Source organism: Vespula vulgaris, chromosome 13, assembly GCF_905475345.1.
Source record: "Vespula vulgaris chromosome 13, iyVesVulg1.1, whole genome shotgun sequence".
NCBI lineage: Eukaryota > Metazoa > Arthropoda > Insecta > Hymenoptera > Vespidae > Vespula > Vespula vulgaris.
This window is the reverse complement of record NC_066598.1, coordinates 1,566,509-1,585,678: the sequence shown is the minus strand read 5'-3', so window position 1 is coordinate 1,585,678 and position 19,170 is coordinate 1,566,509. Positions and strand designations below refer to the sequence as shown.

Here is a 19,170-nt window from a genome sequence, read left to right as displayed (position 1 = left end):
TATACGAGTCCTGACAAAAGAATTATTCGTATGTAGGTAGACGATCGTTTCTAATCCCGTTGACAACTACGAATTATTACCGATGGGTTAGAAATTTAGACGACGAAAGAAAATATACGTGATCTTAACGTTAGCAAATTTCTTAAGAAATATTAAATAATTTATTTCGAACGATTTAGGTATCGTAAAGGATATATCGACAGGTTTTATTATTCCAAATTAGAAAATCGTGATTAGAATTTTAAAACTATGAGAAAGATCGCATGTCGAGGCTTGAATCGTTAGAAAATATCTAAACATTAACGCACGAAGATTATCGCGACAACGTAGAAGAGAATTTCATTGAAATTGTAATCTATATTCTGAATAGGAAAGTTAGTTAATAAAAAGATGATTGAAACGTTATCTAATTCGTTAAGAACAATATTAAATAACAAATTTCTTTGAAGGATCTTCGACGAATCGATCGATATAAAAAGATCCAACGGAGATCTAAGAAAATTGAAGCAATTTTGACGAAAAGAGAGATTAGAAGCTTGCTTTGGCCGATGATCTAACCTCCTAACGAATATCATCGAACGATTCATTCTTTCGACTAAACAAGGCCGAATTTAAGAAAAGAAAAATATAAAAAAGGGAAAAATTTTTAATCGATTATTAATTATATCCAAACGAATGATCCCTCCACCAAAAAAAAAAAAAAGAAAAGAAAAGTTCAACGTCAAATTGGCACAACCCGTTGTCGGGCGTAAATAAATAGAATATAATACGTATCAACGCGGACATATGTACGTACTACATCGACGATTAATTCATCATTTAAGTTAACGAAGAGAAATAAGTAGTTACGGCGGATGAAGTGGATGTATGTAATAACGAGATGTCAGATAAGACAACGCAGGATGAACAACGCATTATCGGTCTATAAAATCCAACAACAACACCTGTCCTTCTTCTCTCTTTCTTTCTACTGCTTCGAAAATGAAGTTTTCTTTGAAAGAAGAAGAAAAAAGAAGAAGGAAAAAGAAAAGGAACAAAAATTGACAAACTTTCTAAGATATTTACGACGATTTAGAAAAAAAAAAAAAACTATAAGGAACATAGCCTAGCCTTCTAAATTCTTATCAATAGAATCCAAAATTATACTTCAACGTGGCATTTACATTCGGCAGCTCATTTAACTCACGAGATATGCCACATCGATTGCATTATCTTAGCCGATGTCATAACGTATTGCCGACGTATAGCAAGCGAATTTTTTCCGCAGCGTCACAACCGCATTCTCGATCTTATCCCCCTCTCTCTTTCTCACCCACCCACCCTTCTCCACGCAAACACACATACACTCTCTCCGTCTGTCTGTCTGTGTGTTTCCTGCTTTTTTTTTTCTTTACATTGTTACGAACATTGCCCTGTACATATCGAACATGGAATTTTTCTTCGCGATAGAGAACTTTTCGTTGGATACGATATTTTTTCTCGAAAGATAACCGAATGGAGAAATACGATTCGTCGAATAATTAGTATCATCGATGCCCTCGAGGCAATCAATGTCAAAGTCGTAAAGTGTCGTAAAAAACAAGTACACACATATATATATATATATACGTATAGATAGAAGAGAACCGAGTAAGAAACTTGGGATTCTTAAACGACGATCCATCGAAAAAATCGGAGTAGAAGATTCGGAGGAGAAAAAATGATCTCGATTCGGAGTTTGATCTCACCTGGTGGCGTGATGCCGTGAGGATTAAGATGCGGATGATGATGCGGACTGGTTAGTATAGCTTTGCCCTGAAGATGATGAGCCGTCGGTCCTGGTGAGCTAGTTGGCGGCAGATGAGCCGCCGGATTATAGAAACCAGCGGCTGCCAGTGCGGCAGCACTAAAGTAACTAGCAGCGGCAACGGCCGACGAGGGATGAGACAATTCTCTTTGAGTCGGTAAGGGTGGTGGAGTTTCGGGTGCTGCCGCTGGACTACCAGGTCCACCGGGTGGTGGAGAAGCGCTACCTTGAGACGAGGAGCCACCTAAGATAGGCGGATGAGTGTTGGCAGCGGTTAACAAGGAGGAAACGCTAAAATCTGTTGGTCTTGGCGCAGCCGGTGCCGGTAAGTGTTGTCCGCCGGCCGTTGAGATATGACCGTTGGGATTATTAGAAGTTGGTGCACCAGCTGCGAGAGGACCAGCGGTTCCTCCGCCGCTGGCAGCACCAAGTGGTCCTCCACCGAGGGAGCTCGCGAGCGAGCTCGTCAACGAGCTTGCGAACGGCGAGTGCTGATTCAGAGCCGTCGCTGACGCGGGGTACGCCATCCCAGGCCCCCCCGCCTCGGCCCTCGGCCCCGTCTTCGCACCCTCGACCACGTTAGCCTCCAATTCTCTGCGTCTTAACCGTTGACCTACGACAATGTCGTCCTTCAGGGAGGAAGAGTCCTCCTCCTCCTCCACCACCAACTCCTCGGGCCGTGTTCGCTGTTGCAGCGCGGAGGGTTGCGGAGTGCTGGCGCAGTGGGTACCCCTGCACGCTGTCTCCTGTTCGAATCTCATCGAGACGGGCGAGTGTGCCGAGTCGCGCGAGATTCCTCTTCGAGTGACTCAAACTCTCCTTTTTTTCTTTAACCTTCCTTGCCTCTACCAACGACTTTTTTGCCTTTCTGGCTTGCGTCTCTCTCGCTCTCTCTCTCTCTCTCTCTCTGTCTCTCTCTTTCTCTCTCTGTCTTTTTCTCTCTCTCTCTCTCCCTCTCCCTCTCTCTCTCTCCTTTTTCTCTTTTTTTCTCTCCTTTGCTCTCTTTGATATTCCGTTTGGATACCACGTGAGGCACTTGCTCTTATTCGGCACCACGCTCCAACATATTCATCGCTCTCACGTTCAGGAACGTTGAGGATTCTGATCCTTCGAACGTTCACGTCGTTTCCTACCAACGCGATGATTCACCCTCGCCTTCAACGACCCATCGTCGATCCTTCCCTTCTTCATCTTCTTTCTCACTTTTCTCGACAAAGATCCTCTCTACGTTCACTCTCGCGATTAGGTGAAACGATACCGATTCGGACGAAACTCTTCCAATCAAGCACTGTCACTTTTATTGCGTCGACTTGGTTGCACCTACAGTCGCTCCCATCTTTAGCAATCGTTCACTATCTTTCGATTCACCAGAAGAAATTACTCTTTTTCACTGTTTGCCCCAACACTTTCTTGGTTCACGATTTTTACACAAAAGGATAGATAAACGGATAAATAGAATTTGTGTATGTGTGTGCGTGTTAGAGAGAGAGAGAGAGAGAGAGAGAATGAGAGAGAGAGAGAGAGAGAGAGAGAAAGAGGGAAGGTGGGAGGGAGGGAGAGAGAATGAAAATGACGAGGAGGCACGAGAACGTAGCCACGCTCGGAGACGCCACCGTCCGACGGGCCGTGATCACACGAGAGACGACGCGTCGTGAAGATTAACGTAGACACGAGACTAGGTAAACACCAGATCAGTTAAAACGTATTAATCTTGTTCTTGCCAAGGTACTACGTAGAATAGAAGAGCAAGAAGAAGAATTATCTCTCTCTCTCCCTCCCTCTGTTGAGTCGTTGTCTTTGCTCGAGGGTCTTCTTTGGCAGACGAGAATAGAATAGAGAGGAGAGAGAAAAGTTTTCGATATTCGATAGATAACGTTCGTTGACTGGTTGGAGTACGTTTCGACGACTAGGCGATGATTAAAATTGGAAAAGGAAAAACAAAAAGAAAACTTAAGAAACGAGTCTGTCTTTCCCTTTCGGACTCGAGTCTAAAACGTCGACTAGATCTGCCGGTGTGCTGTTGCAGAGAGAGAGCGGACGAAAGGTGTTACTTGGGTGGCGCCGCGATGGTCACTGAGCAGCGCTAGGATTGACACCTCCTCTGGGGGCTCACCCCCACACCTCCCGCGGAGGTGTTGGTGTGCTAAAGTCCCGTCCGGATTCGAGGAGAACGTGTGAGTGCGTGTCCCTGTGCGCTGCCGAGCGTGGTAGGGTGACTCTGTTGGTTGCTTAGGTATATGTGAATCGTCCACCGAGTGAATAATGTCCAAGTATGTGTGCCTATGTACGTATAGGTGTATATGTGTGGGTTTCACTCTCACAAATACACTAATACACTGACTCCGCACGCACACACACGCGCGCACGAGAACGTAAAAGACGACGACAGTGGCGACGACTACGCCAACGACGATACGACACGACGACCACAACGACGACGACGACGACGGCGGCGACGGCGGCGGCGGCGGCGGCGGCGGCGGCGGCGACGGCAGTGGTGGCGGTGGCAGCGACGACGACGACGACGACGACGACGACGACGACGACGATGACGACGACGAGGAGGAGGACGGCGACGGCGACGACGACACACAACACACAACGAGAGAACACACAACGAGAGAGAGAAAAGAGAGAGAACGGAGTGTGGCTGCGCCGCGGAACGGACGCGGGAGGCGTGAATGCTGGAGGGCAGCGACGCGAAGACTGAGGCCGTGCGGCGGGGGCTCCTCCTCCCTTCCCCTATTCCAACGACGGCGACGGCAACGACAACGACGACGAGTTAGCCGAGCTAGGGAGCTCCCTTGGACTTTGGTAGTGGGGACTTTGCCATCCCCACCAGTTCCGTTTCTACTGTACGCGCGCGCGCACACCTCACATACACTTTCCAACAACCCTACCCTCTCTTTTTCGAGTCGGTAAGACAAGGATAGAGATACGGTGGCGCGTCACTCGAGCGAGAAGGTGGGGAAACGTCCTAGCACCTTCTCTCTCTCCTCCTGACCAGCCGTTGGGCGATAATGAGCGCTCCTAGCTCGGATTGGCGCCGGAACGCCAATCCGAACGGCGTTGCTCTCGACGCCTTTTCCGACGCTCCCCTTCTCTTCTCTTCTCTTCCCACACCTTACCCTGCCTGCTCCTACTCCACCATCTCTTCCTCTTTCTATCTTCGAATTATTCTCTCTCTCTCTGTCTCTGTCTCTGTCTCTGTCTCTCACTCTCTCTCTCTCTCTCTCTGTCTCTCTCACCGATCCCCGATCTCTCCAAGAGAACACGAGACCAGCAAGTTATTCTTCCTACCGCCAACTCCAGGAGAGTTGTCGTCAGGATCTGTCCTGGTGACGCACGCGAGGGGCAAGAGGGGTATCGCAACTCCCACCATCGTGCCAGCTAGGGTGTTAACCGCGAGTACGCCCATTAACACCCCGGAGTGGGCGGGGGCAGTTAGAGGGAAGGGAGGCAAACGCGATTCTACGCTAAGCGACAGGACACCTTCAACGTTCCAGTGGATCTCCGATGTCGTAATTTTATTTGGGACGATCAATTTCTTCCTGACAATATTCCTAGAGACCCTCGATGATTTTTCAAACGATTCGACGTCCTCTTCCTTCTCATCTGTCTCGGCCTATACCATATCGCTGATGCGATTTCTTGGATCTTCATTCGGCGAGTATACCTTTAATTAACATAACTTTGTCATCTTGATCGTATTTAAAGGAATTTGCTCTCTCTTTCTCTCTCTCTCAATCTCTCTCAATCTCTCAAGATTGTATATCTACACGTTCGCACAAAAAGATGAAAGCATTCCAAGTTTACAACGGAAGTGTTCAGAAAGAGTTTATTTCGCTTGATCTTCATTTCAGCTTGAAAAGCTGACATTGAAAAAACTTTATTTGCGGCTTGGCTGGTTGGCTTGCCTTTCCCGTGGAAACTCGGTTGAAAAGTTTAATCGTGCCAAAATTCGCACGACCCAGCAATGCGAATTCTCTCTCTCTTTCCCTCTCCCTTTCTCTCTCTCTCTCTCTCTCTCTCTCTCTCCCTCTCTCTCGAGCGTATTGGCTCGCGTTTAACACGTACGGAAATCAGCGACGGAGGGGTAGCCTTTAGCTCCGCCTATTGGGTTCCTCCACTCTTGGAGTTAAGTGCAGCAACGGTCTCTCGCGTTGCTTCTCCCACTCCTGGACTATTCACACGGCACCTTTCACGTTCCTCCGCGTTTGCCTTCCCCGCCGTTGGTTACGCCCATTTTATCCCACCCCGGAACAACTCTCGACTGACATCACCACCACCAGCACACCGCTATCAGCTTCGCTGCTACGGACGTTACGTCTAGCACGGCTTTTTCTACTTGCCGAGACCTCCTCGTCGTTCGTCCTTCGCGCCGCGGAGTGTTGCTGAGACGCCCAACATCGCGTCGCAGTGTTGCCAAATCCGCGAAAGCTTTTCCATCCGTGCGAGAGTAAGGACGATTCCCGAGAACGCGTTTAGCTAGAGGGAGGGAAAGTGTGTGTGAGGGGGAGAGAGAGAGAGAGAGGGAGGGAGGGAGGAAGGGAAGGAGAAGAAGAGAGAGAAAGAGAGAGAGAGAGAGAGAGAGAGAAAGAGAGAGAGGTGGGCACGGGTAGGGGAGAGACCTGGGGAATAAAAAAAGAGAATTTCGAGATTGTGAAGGACTTGGCCGTCGGGAACAGATCCACCGATCGAACTTCTTTCTTTATTCTTAATCTTTTTTCTTTCTTTTTCTACATGTCGTCTGCTTATCTTTTTGTCCCTGTCTATTTGTCTTTCTATCCCTCAAGTATTGTGCTAATCCTCATGATCGAGAAGTTTATTTGGGAAATAGGGTTGATATTTGTGACGTATTTGGTGCTACCTAGCCAATTGTTAACGTTTCTGTGTGATCATCTTTGGGTTCTAGAGTTCTTCTGGAAATTTGATAATGCTTTGATTACTGACGGAAATAATCCGAATCGTTCGAGTTTCGCAATGCTCACGATGGAACTTTTTTCTTTTCCTTGAATATGTACTTACACATTTATCGGTAATATGTAACGCGATAAAAAAAATATGTCGACTGAACTGGACAATAATCCTGAGAAATAATGCAATATAGCTGAAGCTAAAAAAAAATTCCAAGTAAAGACCGAACGAGTTTGCTATATCCAATCCAGTCTCGTTCTCTACCGAGCACTCTCATTCTCACGTGAGGCGCGTAAAGATAGATAGATAAATGGATAGATAGATAGATAGATAGATAGATAGATAGATAGATAGATAGATAGATAGATAGATAGATAGATAGGTAGGTAGTTGGAGGGAAAGAGAAACAGAAAGAGTTGCTGAGGTCGTTAAGAGCAAAACCGCGTAAATCATTCCATCGGAAAAACTTTCTCACCGATCCGCACCATTAAATTCTCGTTCACGCGTCAAGGGAAGGCTAAGAATATCGTAAGAAAGAAAGCTGTCCATCCAATCAGCGAGCCATACTAGCAAACTAGGATCTCTTAAACGTGTATTTCTCTTTCTATAACTCCTTATCAGTCTCTATCTCTTTTTCTCTCTTAACCAGTTACTACTGATCATCTCCTTCTGTCTCATTTCTTTGGACAAAGTGATTCTGATCATCTTCTCTCTCTCTCTCTCTCTCTCGCTCATTGCATTGACCAAGTAATTCTGATCAACTCCTTTTCTTTCTTATTTCTTTGATCAAGCGATTCCAATGATCTCTAACTCTCAATTTCTCTTCTTCTTGATCAACAGTTTCTGATGATCTCAATTTTCTTGATCAACCACTTCAAATAATTTTCTTTTCCTGCTATTTCTCTTGATTCTGATGATGATTCTTTTCTTTATTTTTTTTCTTTGCCCAACTATTACTGATCATTATTATTCCTCTCTCTCTCTCTCTCTCTCTCTCCCTCTCTTTCTCTCTCAGAAGATCGAAGAAAAGAAGAAGAACATCGTGGGTCTGAGACGACTCAGAGACAAGGAGGATGAGGCTGACGGTGGCGATCGATGCCACGTTAGAGTAGCCGGTCTTTACACGAGCCAAAGGTAGTAGTAGCCTTCGGAAAAGGCCGAGAGTTCTGTGCGAAGCCGGAGAAAAGAAGAAAAAAGAGAAAAGAAAAAGGAAAAAACGAAAGATAGAAAGAGAGGAAGGGATACGTAGAGAGGAGATCGGGTATTCCGTGCGTTCGTCGCGCACGGAATACGTTCAACGAAGAATGAGTGAGAGAGAGAGAGATAGAGAAAGAGAGAGGAAGAGAGGGCTGCAGGGGTGGGGGTAGTTTAGATGCCCTCTACATACACGTTCAACGTCGTCGTAGAGAACGACCTAGCCGAGCGGGTTGTGCTGCTGAAAGAAGACGAGGAGAACAAATTCAAGCTTGCTGAGGTAAGCAACAGAAAGAGAAAGAGAGAAGTAAAAGGAAGAATCTAGAATGTGAAAAGGGCGAGAGAGAGAGAGAGAGAGAGAGAGAGGAAAAGGGAGAGAGAAAGTACATTCTGGGTATGTTGGAGAAGGGGAAGTCAGAGAGAGAGAGAGAGAGAAAAAGAGAGAGGTAGAGGTGGTCATAATCGCGCAGATCGCGTCATAATCCGCGACGAAAAACATTTGACGAGCGCGCCGGGCTGGTAAAGGGGCAACGCGATTGGGCGTGGCTCGAATATGGCGCCGCCCACGTGACCGACGCGCTGTTTCCCCCACCACTAGCAAGGAAGCGCGATAAACGGGGATAGCTGCCCCGTTCCAAGCGTGGATCGCATCGAATTGCGCCTCGCGAGCGCGAGCGCGAGCGGGTGCGCGCGCGCGCTCGCGCTCGCGCTCACTCTTCTCAAGTCAACGTGGTGGGGGTAGCCAGACGAAGACGGAGAGTCCTATGGCATTCGTTTCGCGACCACGTTCAAGGTAGCACGTTTTCGGACACGAAATCCGACGGAGAATTACGAAGAGAATTCATTTTTTTCGCTCTTTTTCATCGCTTTTTCCCTTTTTTGCCTTTTCTTTTTTTTCTCATTTCTTTCTTTCTTTTTTTTCAATCGTTTTTCGTCTTTATTTTTTTTTTTTGCTTCGTTCGTTCGCCTCCTTCGTTCTTTTCAATTTTGTTTTGTTTCGTCTCGTTTGGTTTTGTTCTACTTTTTTTCCTCTTTTCCTAACGAAGAAATTTTACTTGAAGGATTTCATACGAGTTTTCACTTTTCGTAGTATTCGATTTGTAATAATTTTGTTTTTTTTGTTTTTGTTTTGTTTCATTGCCTATCAATAAAAGGGGTGAATTTGAAAGTATGGACATCGTTTCCCACAGGTATTCTTACAATTTTGTGGGTTTCGAAGAATCGCACGTGATATCAGAATGTAAGAATATTCTTAGGCGTTTATAATTTTTAGGGACTAACATTAGGATTTGAAACTAACGTTAGGAATAATTCATTCGAAAGTGTTTCTCTTTCTTTTAGCGATAGTTCCCGTGAGAATAATAAGATTTAGAATCAGGGCTCTCGCGACTAATTCCAAATCATATTGTTGGTTTATTACACGTAATCATACTTCTGCTCGTCAAGACTACGAATATCGTACGACGTATCTACGTATGTAGAACGAGAGAGACTTCCTCTTTCCTCATTGTTCTCGTATTAACTATGTCATGCGGGCGATTATTCCAAGTGTGCATTCAGTTTCTGAAGTATATCGAATACCTCTCGGCATAAAAATAAAATAAACTGCTTAGCTTCCTTTTGGAAGAACGCAACGATAATAATACAATTGTATCTACTTCATTGTTTCTCCATTCTTTTCAAATGTATTTAATACTTTAATATTAAGATAATTTCAAATGACGAATCGACAGTTCTCAAACTTTTCTGTATATCTGTCCTGATAATCCATCGTTTATCGATATCCTCTAAAATAGAAATATTTAACAGGCAAAGCAAGGTTAGTTAATTGACTTTCTAAACGATACAAACACGTTACATTTTTCTGAATATCTTTGGATTTTCTTAAAGAATATCATCGAACTCAACGTTAACTGATAAAGTAAAGTTGTTCAATACCATACAGCCTCACAATATTAACTTCAAGTTGTCTTCAATGTATCATTAAACTCGGAAAGGTAACTGGCAACTCTTAACAAAGAATTTTTCAACAAAACCAAATCGAAGTTAGTTCCATCTTCTACACAAGAAAAAAGTGTTTCCCTGAAATCTTTTTTATTAAGCTACCACATGTATAGATACGTACATACACATACAAAACACACACACACACACACACATAGACGAAGCGAGGAAATATTCCATGTTTTCTGGTATAAAATGTAAGTTACTAAATATGGAGACACCGAACGACCGGTTATATCCGATGGAGAGCGACGCCTGGCGAATCTCTGTAACTTGTATTATGAGTTACACACCAAACGATTCCATAGCCAAGTTATTTCTTCTCTACGTTCCACAAGCGAATTCTTTCGCTTTTGTCCGAGATAAGCCGCGTTCCACGAGTAGAAACGATGAATTTATCGCGCCTTATAAGCACGTTTATCCGTTCAAAAATCGATCTCTCGATCTTTCAACGTCTCCCTCACGACAACTTCATAAACTATCGAGTTATGACGAGCTTGAGAATCTTTCGAACTTTATATTCTTTCTCTCTTTCTCTCTCTCTCTCTTTTCGACTATCTAACTATTTATATGTCCATCCCTTTGACACTTTAGAATCTCTGTAAATCTTACTTTATTAGCGTAGATTTCCTCTCTCTCTCTCTCTCTCTCTCTCTCTCAAGAATGTTTCCGTCGCAGAGTCTCTCTCACTTAGGTATACGTACATATGTCTGTTCAACAACTCCCTATGGTTTTCTTACTGACTAGCTTGAAAACAATCGTGTGACCGTTAAAGCTCCTTGGACAACGTAGGCGGCATGAATAATAACGTGCTAGTCTTGCTATTTTCAAATCACATGTACATATGTAGGTATATACGTGAGGAACTTTGTATCGGTTATAAAAGTATAGAACAAGAAAAAGAAAAAGAAAAGGAAAGAATACATTTTAACTCCGATCAAAAATATCCAAGATCAATCGAATCTTAGAATAAAAAGATATCTCGTTCGAACATATCCAACGATTACGTCGAATCAAACTCGTTCGAATGTTACTTTAGAAATTTTCTTCCAAAGTGAAATTTCTAAGAATAATAATTATTTCGATATTCTTTGAATAAATCACGAACATTACCTTCTCGGGTATTCGTCCATTTTATCTCGAAAATGGTTTCAAAGGTTTTTATGAAATGAATACGAATACACGAACATATATATATATATATATACACACACACATTTTTCAAAAAGTCGAGTGAAAATGAAAACATTCGTATTGGTTACATACGAGTATTAAAAGTTTGTGAAGAAGAAGGAACGAAAAAATGATGAGGAAAATTGACCGATCGACGTAGTTTGTTTTACAAAGTGTTTTCGTAGAAACAATGTAGAGAAAGAAACTTGATGTTTGATGTATAAAAGTAGTCGAGAGTAGAAAGATAGGAGAGAGAAGAGGGTGTACGCTCGGACGTTGACGACATTTCGAGGAGAGATCTCGGTACGGATAGAGCGTAGCAAGATGCTATATGTACACATCGCTGTGCGGCCTATAAATCTTCTCGGCCCATAAACAAAAGCTTTTGATGCAAAAGGTCGTTGCAGCATGTGCGTGACGAGAGTTAGCTCACGAGTCACTCCCTCTATCTCTATCTCTTTCTTTATTTCTTTTCTAAAGTGTCTCTCTCTCTCTCTTTCTCTCTCTCTTTTTTGCTGTTCAAGAAAATTCTCATCATCATATTCATTTTTTATTTTTATTATTAATTGGATTTATTATAATTTTCGTTACTGCCAATTATCTATGTCATTGTTATGTTATTGTAAAAAAAAAAAAAAAAGAAAAAAGCAGCTGAATTTAAAAGATTAAAGAGAGAACTGCAACTGTATTGTATATTATGTATTAATTTTTAATCATTTTCGATGAGGTTTCAATTTTGTGAAAAAAATAAAAGATACAAAAAAAGAAGGAGATTAATTATTCTTTCAGAATTTCCTTTCTTTTTTATTTTTTTCATTTTTTTTTCTTCTTTTCCCTTTTTTCATTTTCACTTTTCGAAAGAATCGTTTTAATTAAATTCTGTTAAATTTGAGTTATCGAGTAGGATAAGATTTAATGAAAATTTTTTATTTTATAGAAAAGAGAGTTTATTGTGTTCCTTTAGAATTACCCGTACGATACTACTATTCGTATTTTCTTTTTCCTTCTCTCTCTTTTTTTTTTTTTTCAACTCGACTCGCGTGCCGATATTTCAATAAAATACTTAACTCTCCAAGAACACGTGAGATTAGCTCGATGATTCGTCAGAAATGAAGAAGAATCGAGACAGTAATGAACGTCGCGTGATAGCTATTACTCGTTGTTATTTCGCATAAGCAGATTTTTTACACTGTAAAAATATTGACATGAAAATAACATACGAATTGAAAACGATACTTCCTCGCACAAATGTGACACCACCTTTAAAGATTCGAAACTAACAAAAAGTATAAGAAAAAGTAAGAAGACTAATAATCTATGAATGAGAGAGTGAGAAAAGAATGAACAAAAAAGAAAGAAGAAAAGGAACTAATGACAATAAAAAATGAGAAAGACAGAGTGAGAGGGAGAGAGAAAAAACAATAAGAAGGATGATGAAGAAGAGAGAGATAATGAGAAGAACGATAAGGAAAGACGAAGGAAAGAAAAGATAGTAAAGAAGAAAGAGAGAATGATAAAGTCAACGAAAAATAGAAGAAACGTATAAAGAAGGACAGTGAGAAAGATAGAAATGAAAAGAGATAGAGTTAAAGAGGGTGTACAAGTATACGAGAAAGATAGAAGGGGATGCTAGAAGGGAGTGAAGTAGCTAACCAACGCGGTAACGAAACGCCCGGAACAAACAAACAAACAGACAAACAAAAAGGCAGGATCTCCGCCGTCTCCACGGCGCCTGCTCGTGTTTCCGAGCTCGTCACGACTTTCGAATTCTCTGTCCACCCGTCGTTTCGCTGCCTCTCTATCTCTATCTTTCTTTTAAGGGGATGAGAGAGAGAGAGAGAGAGAGAGAGAGAGAGAGAGAGAGAGAGAAGGATGTCAGTTGCACGTTAAACTCCCTTTCTCCCCTTGGCCTCTTCGCGCCTGGCAACTCGAACGATTCGCGAGACGTTTGCGGAAATACGCCAAAGAGAAAGAGAGAGAGAGAAAGAGAGAGAGAGAGAGAGTTTGCAACCCTCTTGAAACGAGTCGACTACCAAATCGAATTGTTAGATAATCCGCGATTTAATTTTGTTGTTGTTGTTGTTGTTCTTTTGAATTTCATTGCTCTTCCTTTTTTCTTAATTTCTGTTATTTTTCATAAATCCTTAACGAATCGAGTTTCGTTTTATTATCGATATTATCCCTTGTTTAATCGTGACTCTTCAATTCGTTTATTAGTCTGTTTCTATGTTGGGGATAAAATTTAGGTTGTATCGAAAAAATATATATCATGTTTCGTATATTAATAACGTCGATATATGGAAATGTATGAATGAGATTTTTCCGCTACATAAAAAACATCGGGATATAATGGAGCAAATGGTAATAGTTATTAGACCATTCGATATAAATATACACTAACACGTACGTATTTCGGCATGTTATTTATTAAAGGAAATCATCGTTCTCCTAAGAGAAATGCTATTTATCTTCTCGCAATTTGCCGAAGTGGTCAATCCACTTGAGATTCTTACTAGGTTCTCTTACCGAGTTTTCATCTAACTAAATAATTCGAATCGTTAACCGTGTCCCAATTTTTCTTATAAATTACTTATTGATTTTGTCTCTTTCAACGGAATATCTCTCCAGTTTTAGTTTGATTTAAGATTTGTAACAAGTTCTATCACTGAACGATCTTAACAATCTGTTAATAATAATTTCCACGATGATAACAATTGTAAACATTCATCACACGTATAAAGTATATCGCATAGAAACTTTGATAAGCGATTATTAAAGAAGATAATCCTTTGGAATTAAATTAAAATTACTTTCGCAAACCTTAAGGAAAAGCAGAAGGGAAAAGAAGGAGCAAAGAGATCATTTCTATCGTTCACGAAGAAAAATTAATAAAGTGTACACCTCGTTTAGTGGATTTTAGGGTGGAAGAAGGAGAAAGAGAAGGAAAAAGAAAAGGAACGGAAAGGAGAAGAAAGAAAAGAAAAGAAAAGGGAACAAAAAAAAAAAGAGAAAAGCAGATCAGAGTACGCTCGCGCGAGGGGCATTTACAGACGTAATCTACGTGCTTGGGAGAGAAACGAAGAAGGAACGAAGGCATATAGGGGTTCTTCGATCGAGTGCTTCCACAGGGGTAGTTTAGTGTTCATGACACACACAGTGTACATAGAAATACACAGAGATATAACAGAGAACATATATACACACACATTTATATATATATATATATTTCTAATACTATTAGCCGGTGTTCCGTTACACAACGACAGATGGACGAACGAGGAACGAGAAGATATATCCGTTCTCTGTTTGGATTGCGATGTTCACGGGAGGGGGTGCAGCTGCGTGTGTGTATTACGCCGTACGGCGTTGTTTGTGCCACGGCATCAATTGATAGTTTCGGTAAACGGGACTCCTCTACAATGGATTTCGATCAATCCAAGTGAATTATGTCTTTTTTATCTTGAAAATCCGATTCGCGTTATAACACGAATAAATCTAAGATTTTATCTTTTTTTTTTCTTTTCTTTTTTTTTTCCTTTTTTTTTGTTACTTTCCACGATCTGTATTTATAGGTATACAAGTGATATCAATTGTTGCGTATTGAGATTTATTTTTTTCAAGCGTTGAGAATTCATTCGGATGTTCATTTGATCGTTCAATAATTAATTGTATTTAATTGATAAACGAACAAGACTTGAAAGTCCTTTCTCACGTTTCTAAAATTTTTAAATAAAGTACCGATCATCGGTGAACGATCATGTCGTGTTAATTATTTTCAAATCCTGTCGTAAATCCTCCTAAAAAAAAAAAAAAATTTCTATCTAGATCTTGTTAACTTTTGTCACGACTAAAGATTCCCTTAATTTCCCTATCGATTAACGTTAAATGAAATCCTATATTATTAATTAAAACAAAAAAAAAGAAAAAGGAACGGGAAATTATTACCATAATTAACAAATAAATATCTGATAAATGTAGACCTTAACAAAATGTCCTAACTCTTACAAAATACGAAAATCGAATTATAATATGGATATAAATGATAAATACAATTTACACGAAATTCAATTGAAAATGAGACGAACTGACACTCGCGAATGCGATTAAATATTAAATATATGTAATATCAAATTAACATTTTAGTATTAAATAATCGAAATCGAGCGTTACTTCGATTAAAATCAACATGAAATTTAATTGAAAATGAGAGACAAACTGGAAGAGTTGGCTGCTTTTCGACGATCAAATCGAATCGTATATATGTACGTACGTACCTAAGTACGTCTGTTTCGAACGTCATTAACTATTCCTAGTCGAGTGTATAGTTAGAAATAGAAATCGTGCTTAGGGAAGGTCGGTGAGGTGGGGTGAGAGGTCTAAATGCGACTTATCGATTAAGTTACGATGCCTATGAGCACGCGCGCACATTCTCTCCCTCTCTCTTTCTCTCTCTCTCTCTCTCTGTCTCTATCCATCCATCTATCTATCTATCTATCTATCTATCTATGTATCTATCTATATATCTATCTATGTATCTATCTATTCATCTATCTTTCTCTTTCTCTTTCTCCTTCTCTTTCTCTTTCTCTTTCTTGCAAACGTAGGTGCTTACGTTACACTTGGAAGGTGAAATTGATCGTGTTGAGCATTAAACGTAATACCTACTCGAGAGAAGGAGCGAACGTTCGAGTTATTTCGCGAATGACAAATCGCCTTTCGTGCCGCCATGTCCGACGCTTCGCGTTTACGCGCATAACTGACGGCTGCTTGCGATCGATCGAATTATTACATCTTTCTGCGTATGTGTTGGTATTTATGTCTTTGTCGTGTGTATATGTATATTATTATTATTATTGTGTGTGTGTGTGTGTGTGTGTATTAAATATATATGTATATATAATTTTGTAGTTCTTAAACATTTTTCATTTAATTTTTTCCGAGTGTCAAAAGTCGTCCTTAACAATGGTTATAAATTACTAATTATTTTATCTAATATTATGATCGATTAATCTACAGATACGTTCTTAAGATTCTGTTTCATTTTACACATGAGAATAAATTTATATATAATATATATATATATATATATATATATATATATATATATATAAGTTTACGCATTTATTTGTAACAATCAGCATATTTTCAAATAAATTTTCCACGCGCGTAAAAGTACTCGAATCGATTTAAATTATCATTTTATATTATTAACTGTATAAACGTTAAACGGATTTAATAAATAAATGCAACTAATTAACATTTAATTATCTTCTTGCAATAGGACGCTTCTCTGACTAAATTCGATAAGAAAGAATTGATTCACAGAGTCTGGATATGTAATTATTCTAAGAAAATTAACTTAGCAGGGAATCGATGAAGATTATTATAAAATTTACAAGAGTCTGATAATGATTGGTCTCGTCTATCTATCTATCTATCTATTTATCTATCTATCTATCTATCTATTTAGATTCATAGACATCGGTGCCGGGATGTCGGAACGTGAGGACATTTCCACCAACGTAAATATCGCATATCTACCGCGTATACATTATTGCACAGTTTAATTATTGATTTATTCTCAACAGTCAATGTCCTTTTGCTGACTGTCATCACTATCATCGTCGTTGTCGTTATCATCACTACACACATTTATATATATATCCATAATCGTGTGTATTGGTGAAAGTGAAATTATTTTACTCGGGACGATATGCAATCGTTGAATAGGAAAAAAAGAAAAAATATCGAAGGGAGAGAATAGAAAAGGAAAAAAATGGAAAAATAAGGTAACGCAAACTATAGCTTTGCTTGCATGAACGATAAGGTTTTCTAAATATAATAAAAGTGACGCAAACGACAATAGCGAACGAGTTGAAGTCGATGTCCTCGACGATCGAGACTCTATTTTTATTCTATTATATTAGATATCATTCCAATTTGTTATTCATTATCTCTGTTGTATCATTCTATCATTTACGTTTAACAGAACGAATGAATATTTTTACTTTTCAGAATCCCCATCGATCTCCCATAATTTTTCAAAATATTTTTCGTTTGCTCCATTAACTCCATCATTGTTTTATTCACACGTTTTAACAGCGAGAAGAACAAAATAAATATATATATATAAATATATTTTATTTTATTCTTTACTTCATTAATACCAGATTCTTTATATAAAATTACTTAGTACAATTAATATATTAAATCGTTGCTGTACACTTTACAGGTCCAAAATCACTGTTTAATAAATAATTAAATACACACACGCATACATACATATATGTATGATATATATACACAGCATTCAATTCAAATCTTTCAAACACAATATCCCTATCTCTCTCACACACTGTCGGCAAAGTAGAACGATAAAGAAATGGCGATGGTTAATTAATGGATCGGCACGCGAGAAGGACTCAAAGTATCTCTCTATCTCTCTCTCAATAAAGCGTAACGTGGACTAAATCTATCCTTTACTCTCTCTTGACATTAGCCTTCCAATCCACCCTCTCTGTCATTCGTTCTACGAGTTTCTCTCTCTCTCTCTCTCTCCCTCTCTCTCTTCCTCTCTCATCCCTCCTATTGTCGATGGGCCTGAGTTGTTTTGTCCCGTCAGTCCCTGCCGTGCAATGCGATATCTATGGCTTTCTTTTGGGGGTCCTTGTGCCGAAGCCGCCATTATACCCAAAAGTCCACCCCTCTGTTCCCTCCCATCCCACCCCTTATACATACTCTCCTTCTCTCTCTCTCTCTCTCTCTCTCTCTTTCTCTATCTTTTATTCTCAACTTATACACACACTAATATAAAGTGCAGTTCACAGGAACGTCACAAGATTCTTTCTACGTATATATGTGTGATGGCAGAGATCGTTTCTCTTCCTCCTCCTTTTTCTCTTCTTCTTCTTCTTCTTCTTCTTCTTCTTCTTCTTCCTCCTCCTTTTCCTTCTCTTCATCTTTAGATATACGTGTCTGTGTGGGTGCGTGCGAATCTGTGTGGCAAACCGCGAAGGAACCAGCCTTCACTCGGGTAGCTCTAGTTTAGCTATTCAAGGCGGTGCGTACGTCGAAAAGGGATAAAAGGGTGTACCAATGGAGACCAATACGCGCTCGAGTATGTGAGTATAACTTTATGTATAGAAAGATTTATATATATATATTTTTTTTATGCGTATGTGCATGAGATTGTGTATTTAAGGATCTGTCCATCTCTGTCTCTCTCTTTCTCTCTCTTTCTACCCTTCTGCCGGCATCGTTGCCGCCACTGACGAGAGAAAAGAAAAGGAGAAGGGTTCAGAGAGAAAGAGCCGACATGTCTTCTTTCTCTCTTTCTCATTTTATCGTGTAAGCAGCCTAATTATTGCCCTATCGACATAGATTTCTTGGATCGGATTACCGAGCCGGCCTTCTCTCCTCTCCGTTACGTTCTGTCAAGCCCTTTTTTTCTTTTCTTTTTCTTTTTTGTATTTTTTTTTCTCTTCTTTTTCTTATCTTTTTCTTTTCTCTCTCTCTTTTTTTTTTTGTTTAGTAACCCTTGCAAACCTTGACAGTCTTTTCTAAGCTCCCCAAGCGCGTTCCGTGAGAGTTCGTGCATGTGACGTTTTGAGGTATAACTTGCAAATTGGGATTAATGAAATTTTTTCTAGAGCTTTTTTATTTAATTTCGAAGCTAGTTAAGGTAATCGATCTTTATGGGATATTCTATACAGTCGTTTATTAAAAAATTATTATTCCGATGTCAATTTGATAATTGAAGTTAAAATTAGAATTGATAAGAGTTGAAAGTTTGTAAAAATATAGAGTCGTGATAGAATCTCGTGTACGAGATTGCAATGATTGCGAGACAAAAATGCGAGTAGGTAAATTAATAAACAAATAATAGAAATAACATTTAAAGTAGAGATGGAAATATTAATAAAAATGATGGAAACAGTATTAAAAAAATATATATATATATATAATGTGTGTGCGTGCGCGAGACAAGAACGTAAGATATACAGTATATATCGATAAATTGAATCAATGTTTTTATAAACTCGGGAATGATAAAAAAAAAACTCGGTCGATGTTCACCGAGTAATAAATCGGCGATG

The 19,170-nt window shown here is 39.9% G+C and overlaps 1 protein-coding gene and 1 long non-coding RNA gene across 8 annotated transcripts in view; one reads left to right on the top strand and one right to left on the bottom strand.

Moving 5' to 3' along the window:
• LOC127068405 (optomotor-blind protein) overlaps positions 1–4,183 on the bottom strand; it is a 117,184-nt gene extending 113,001 nt beyond the window's left edge. For all 5 annotated transcript variants that reach the window (XM_051004536.1, XM_051004538.1, XM_051004539.1 and 2 more), the window contains exon 1: positions 1,728–4,183. In XM_051004536.1, coding sequence (XP_050860493.1) covers positions 1,728–2,547 — 820 coding nt within the window. In that variant the 5' untranslated portion in view covers positions 2,548–4,183. The remainder of the gene's footprint in view (positions 1–1,727) is intronic.
• Positions 4,184–6,046: 1,863 nt separating this feature from the next.
• LOC127068488 (uncharacterized) overlaps positions 6,047–19,170 on the top strand; it is a 50,749-nt gene continuing 37,625 nt past the window's right edge. Inside the window, exons 1-2 of one of the 3 annotated variants that reach the window (XR_007782945.1) lie at positions 6,047–6,245; positions 17,895–18,195. This is a non-coding gene — a long non-coding RNA (uncharacterized LOC127068488). Of the gene's footprint in view, positions 6,246–7,899; positions 8,178–17,323; positions 18,196–19,170 lie in introns of those variants that run through there. The other 2 variants (XR_007782946.1, XR_007782944.1) reach the window with 2 other exon arrangements.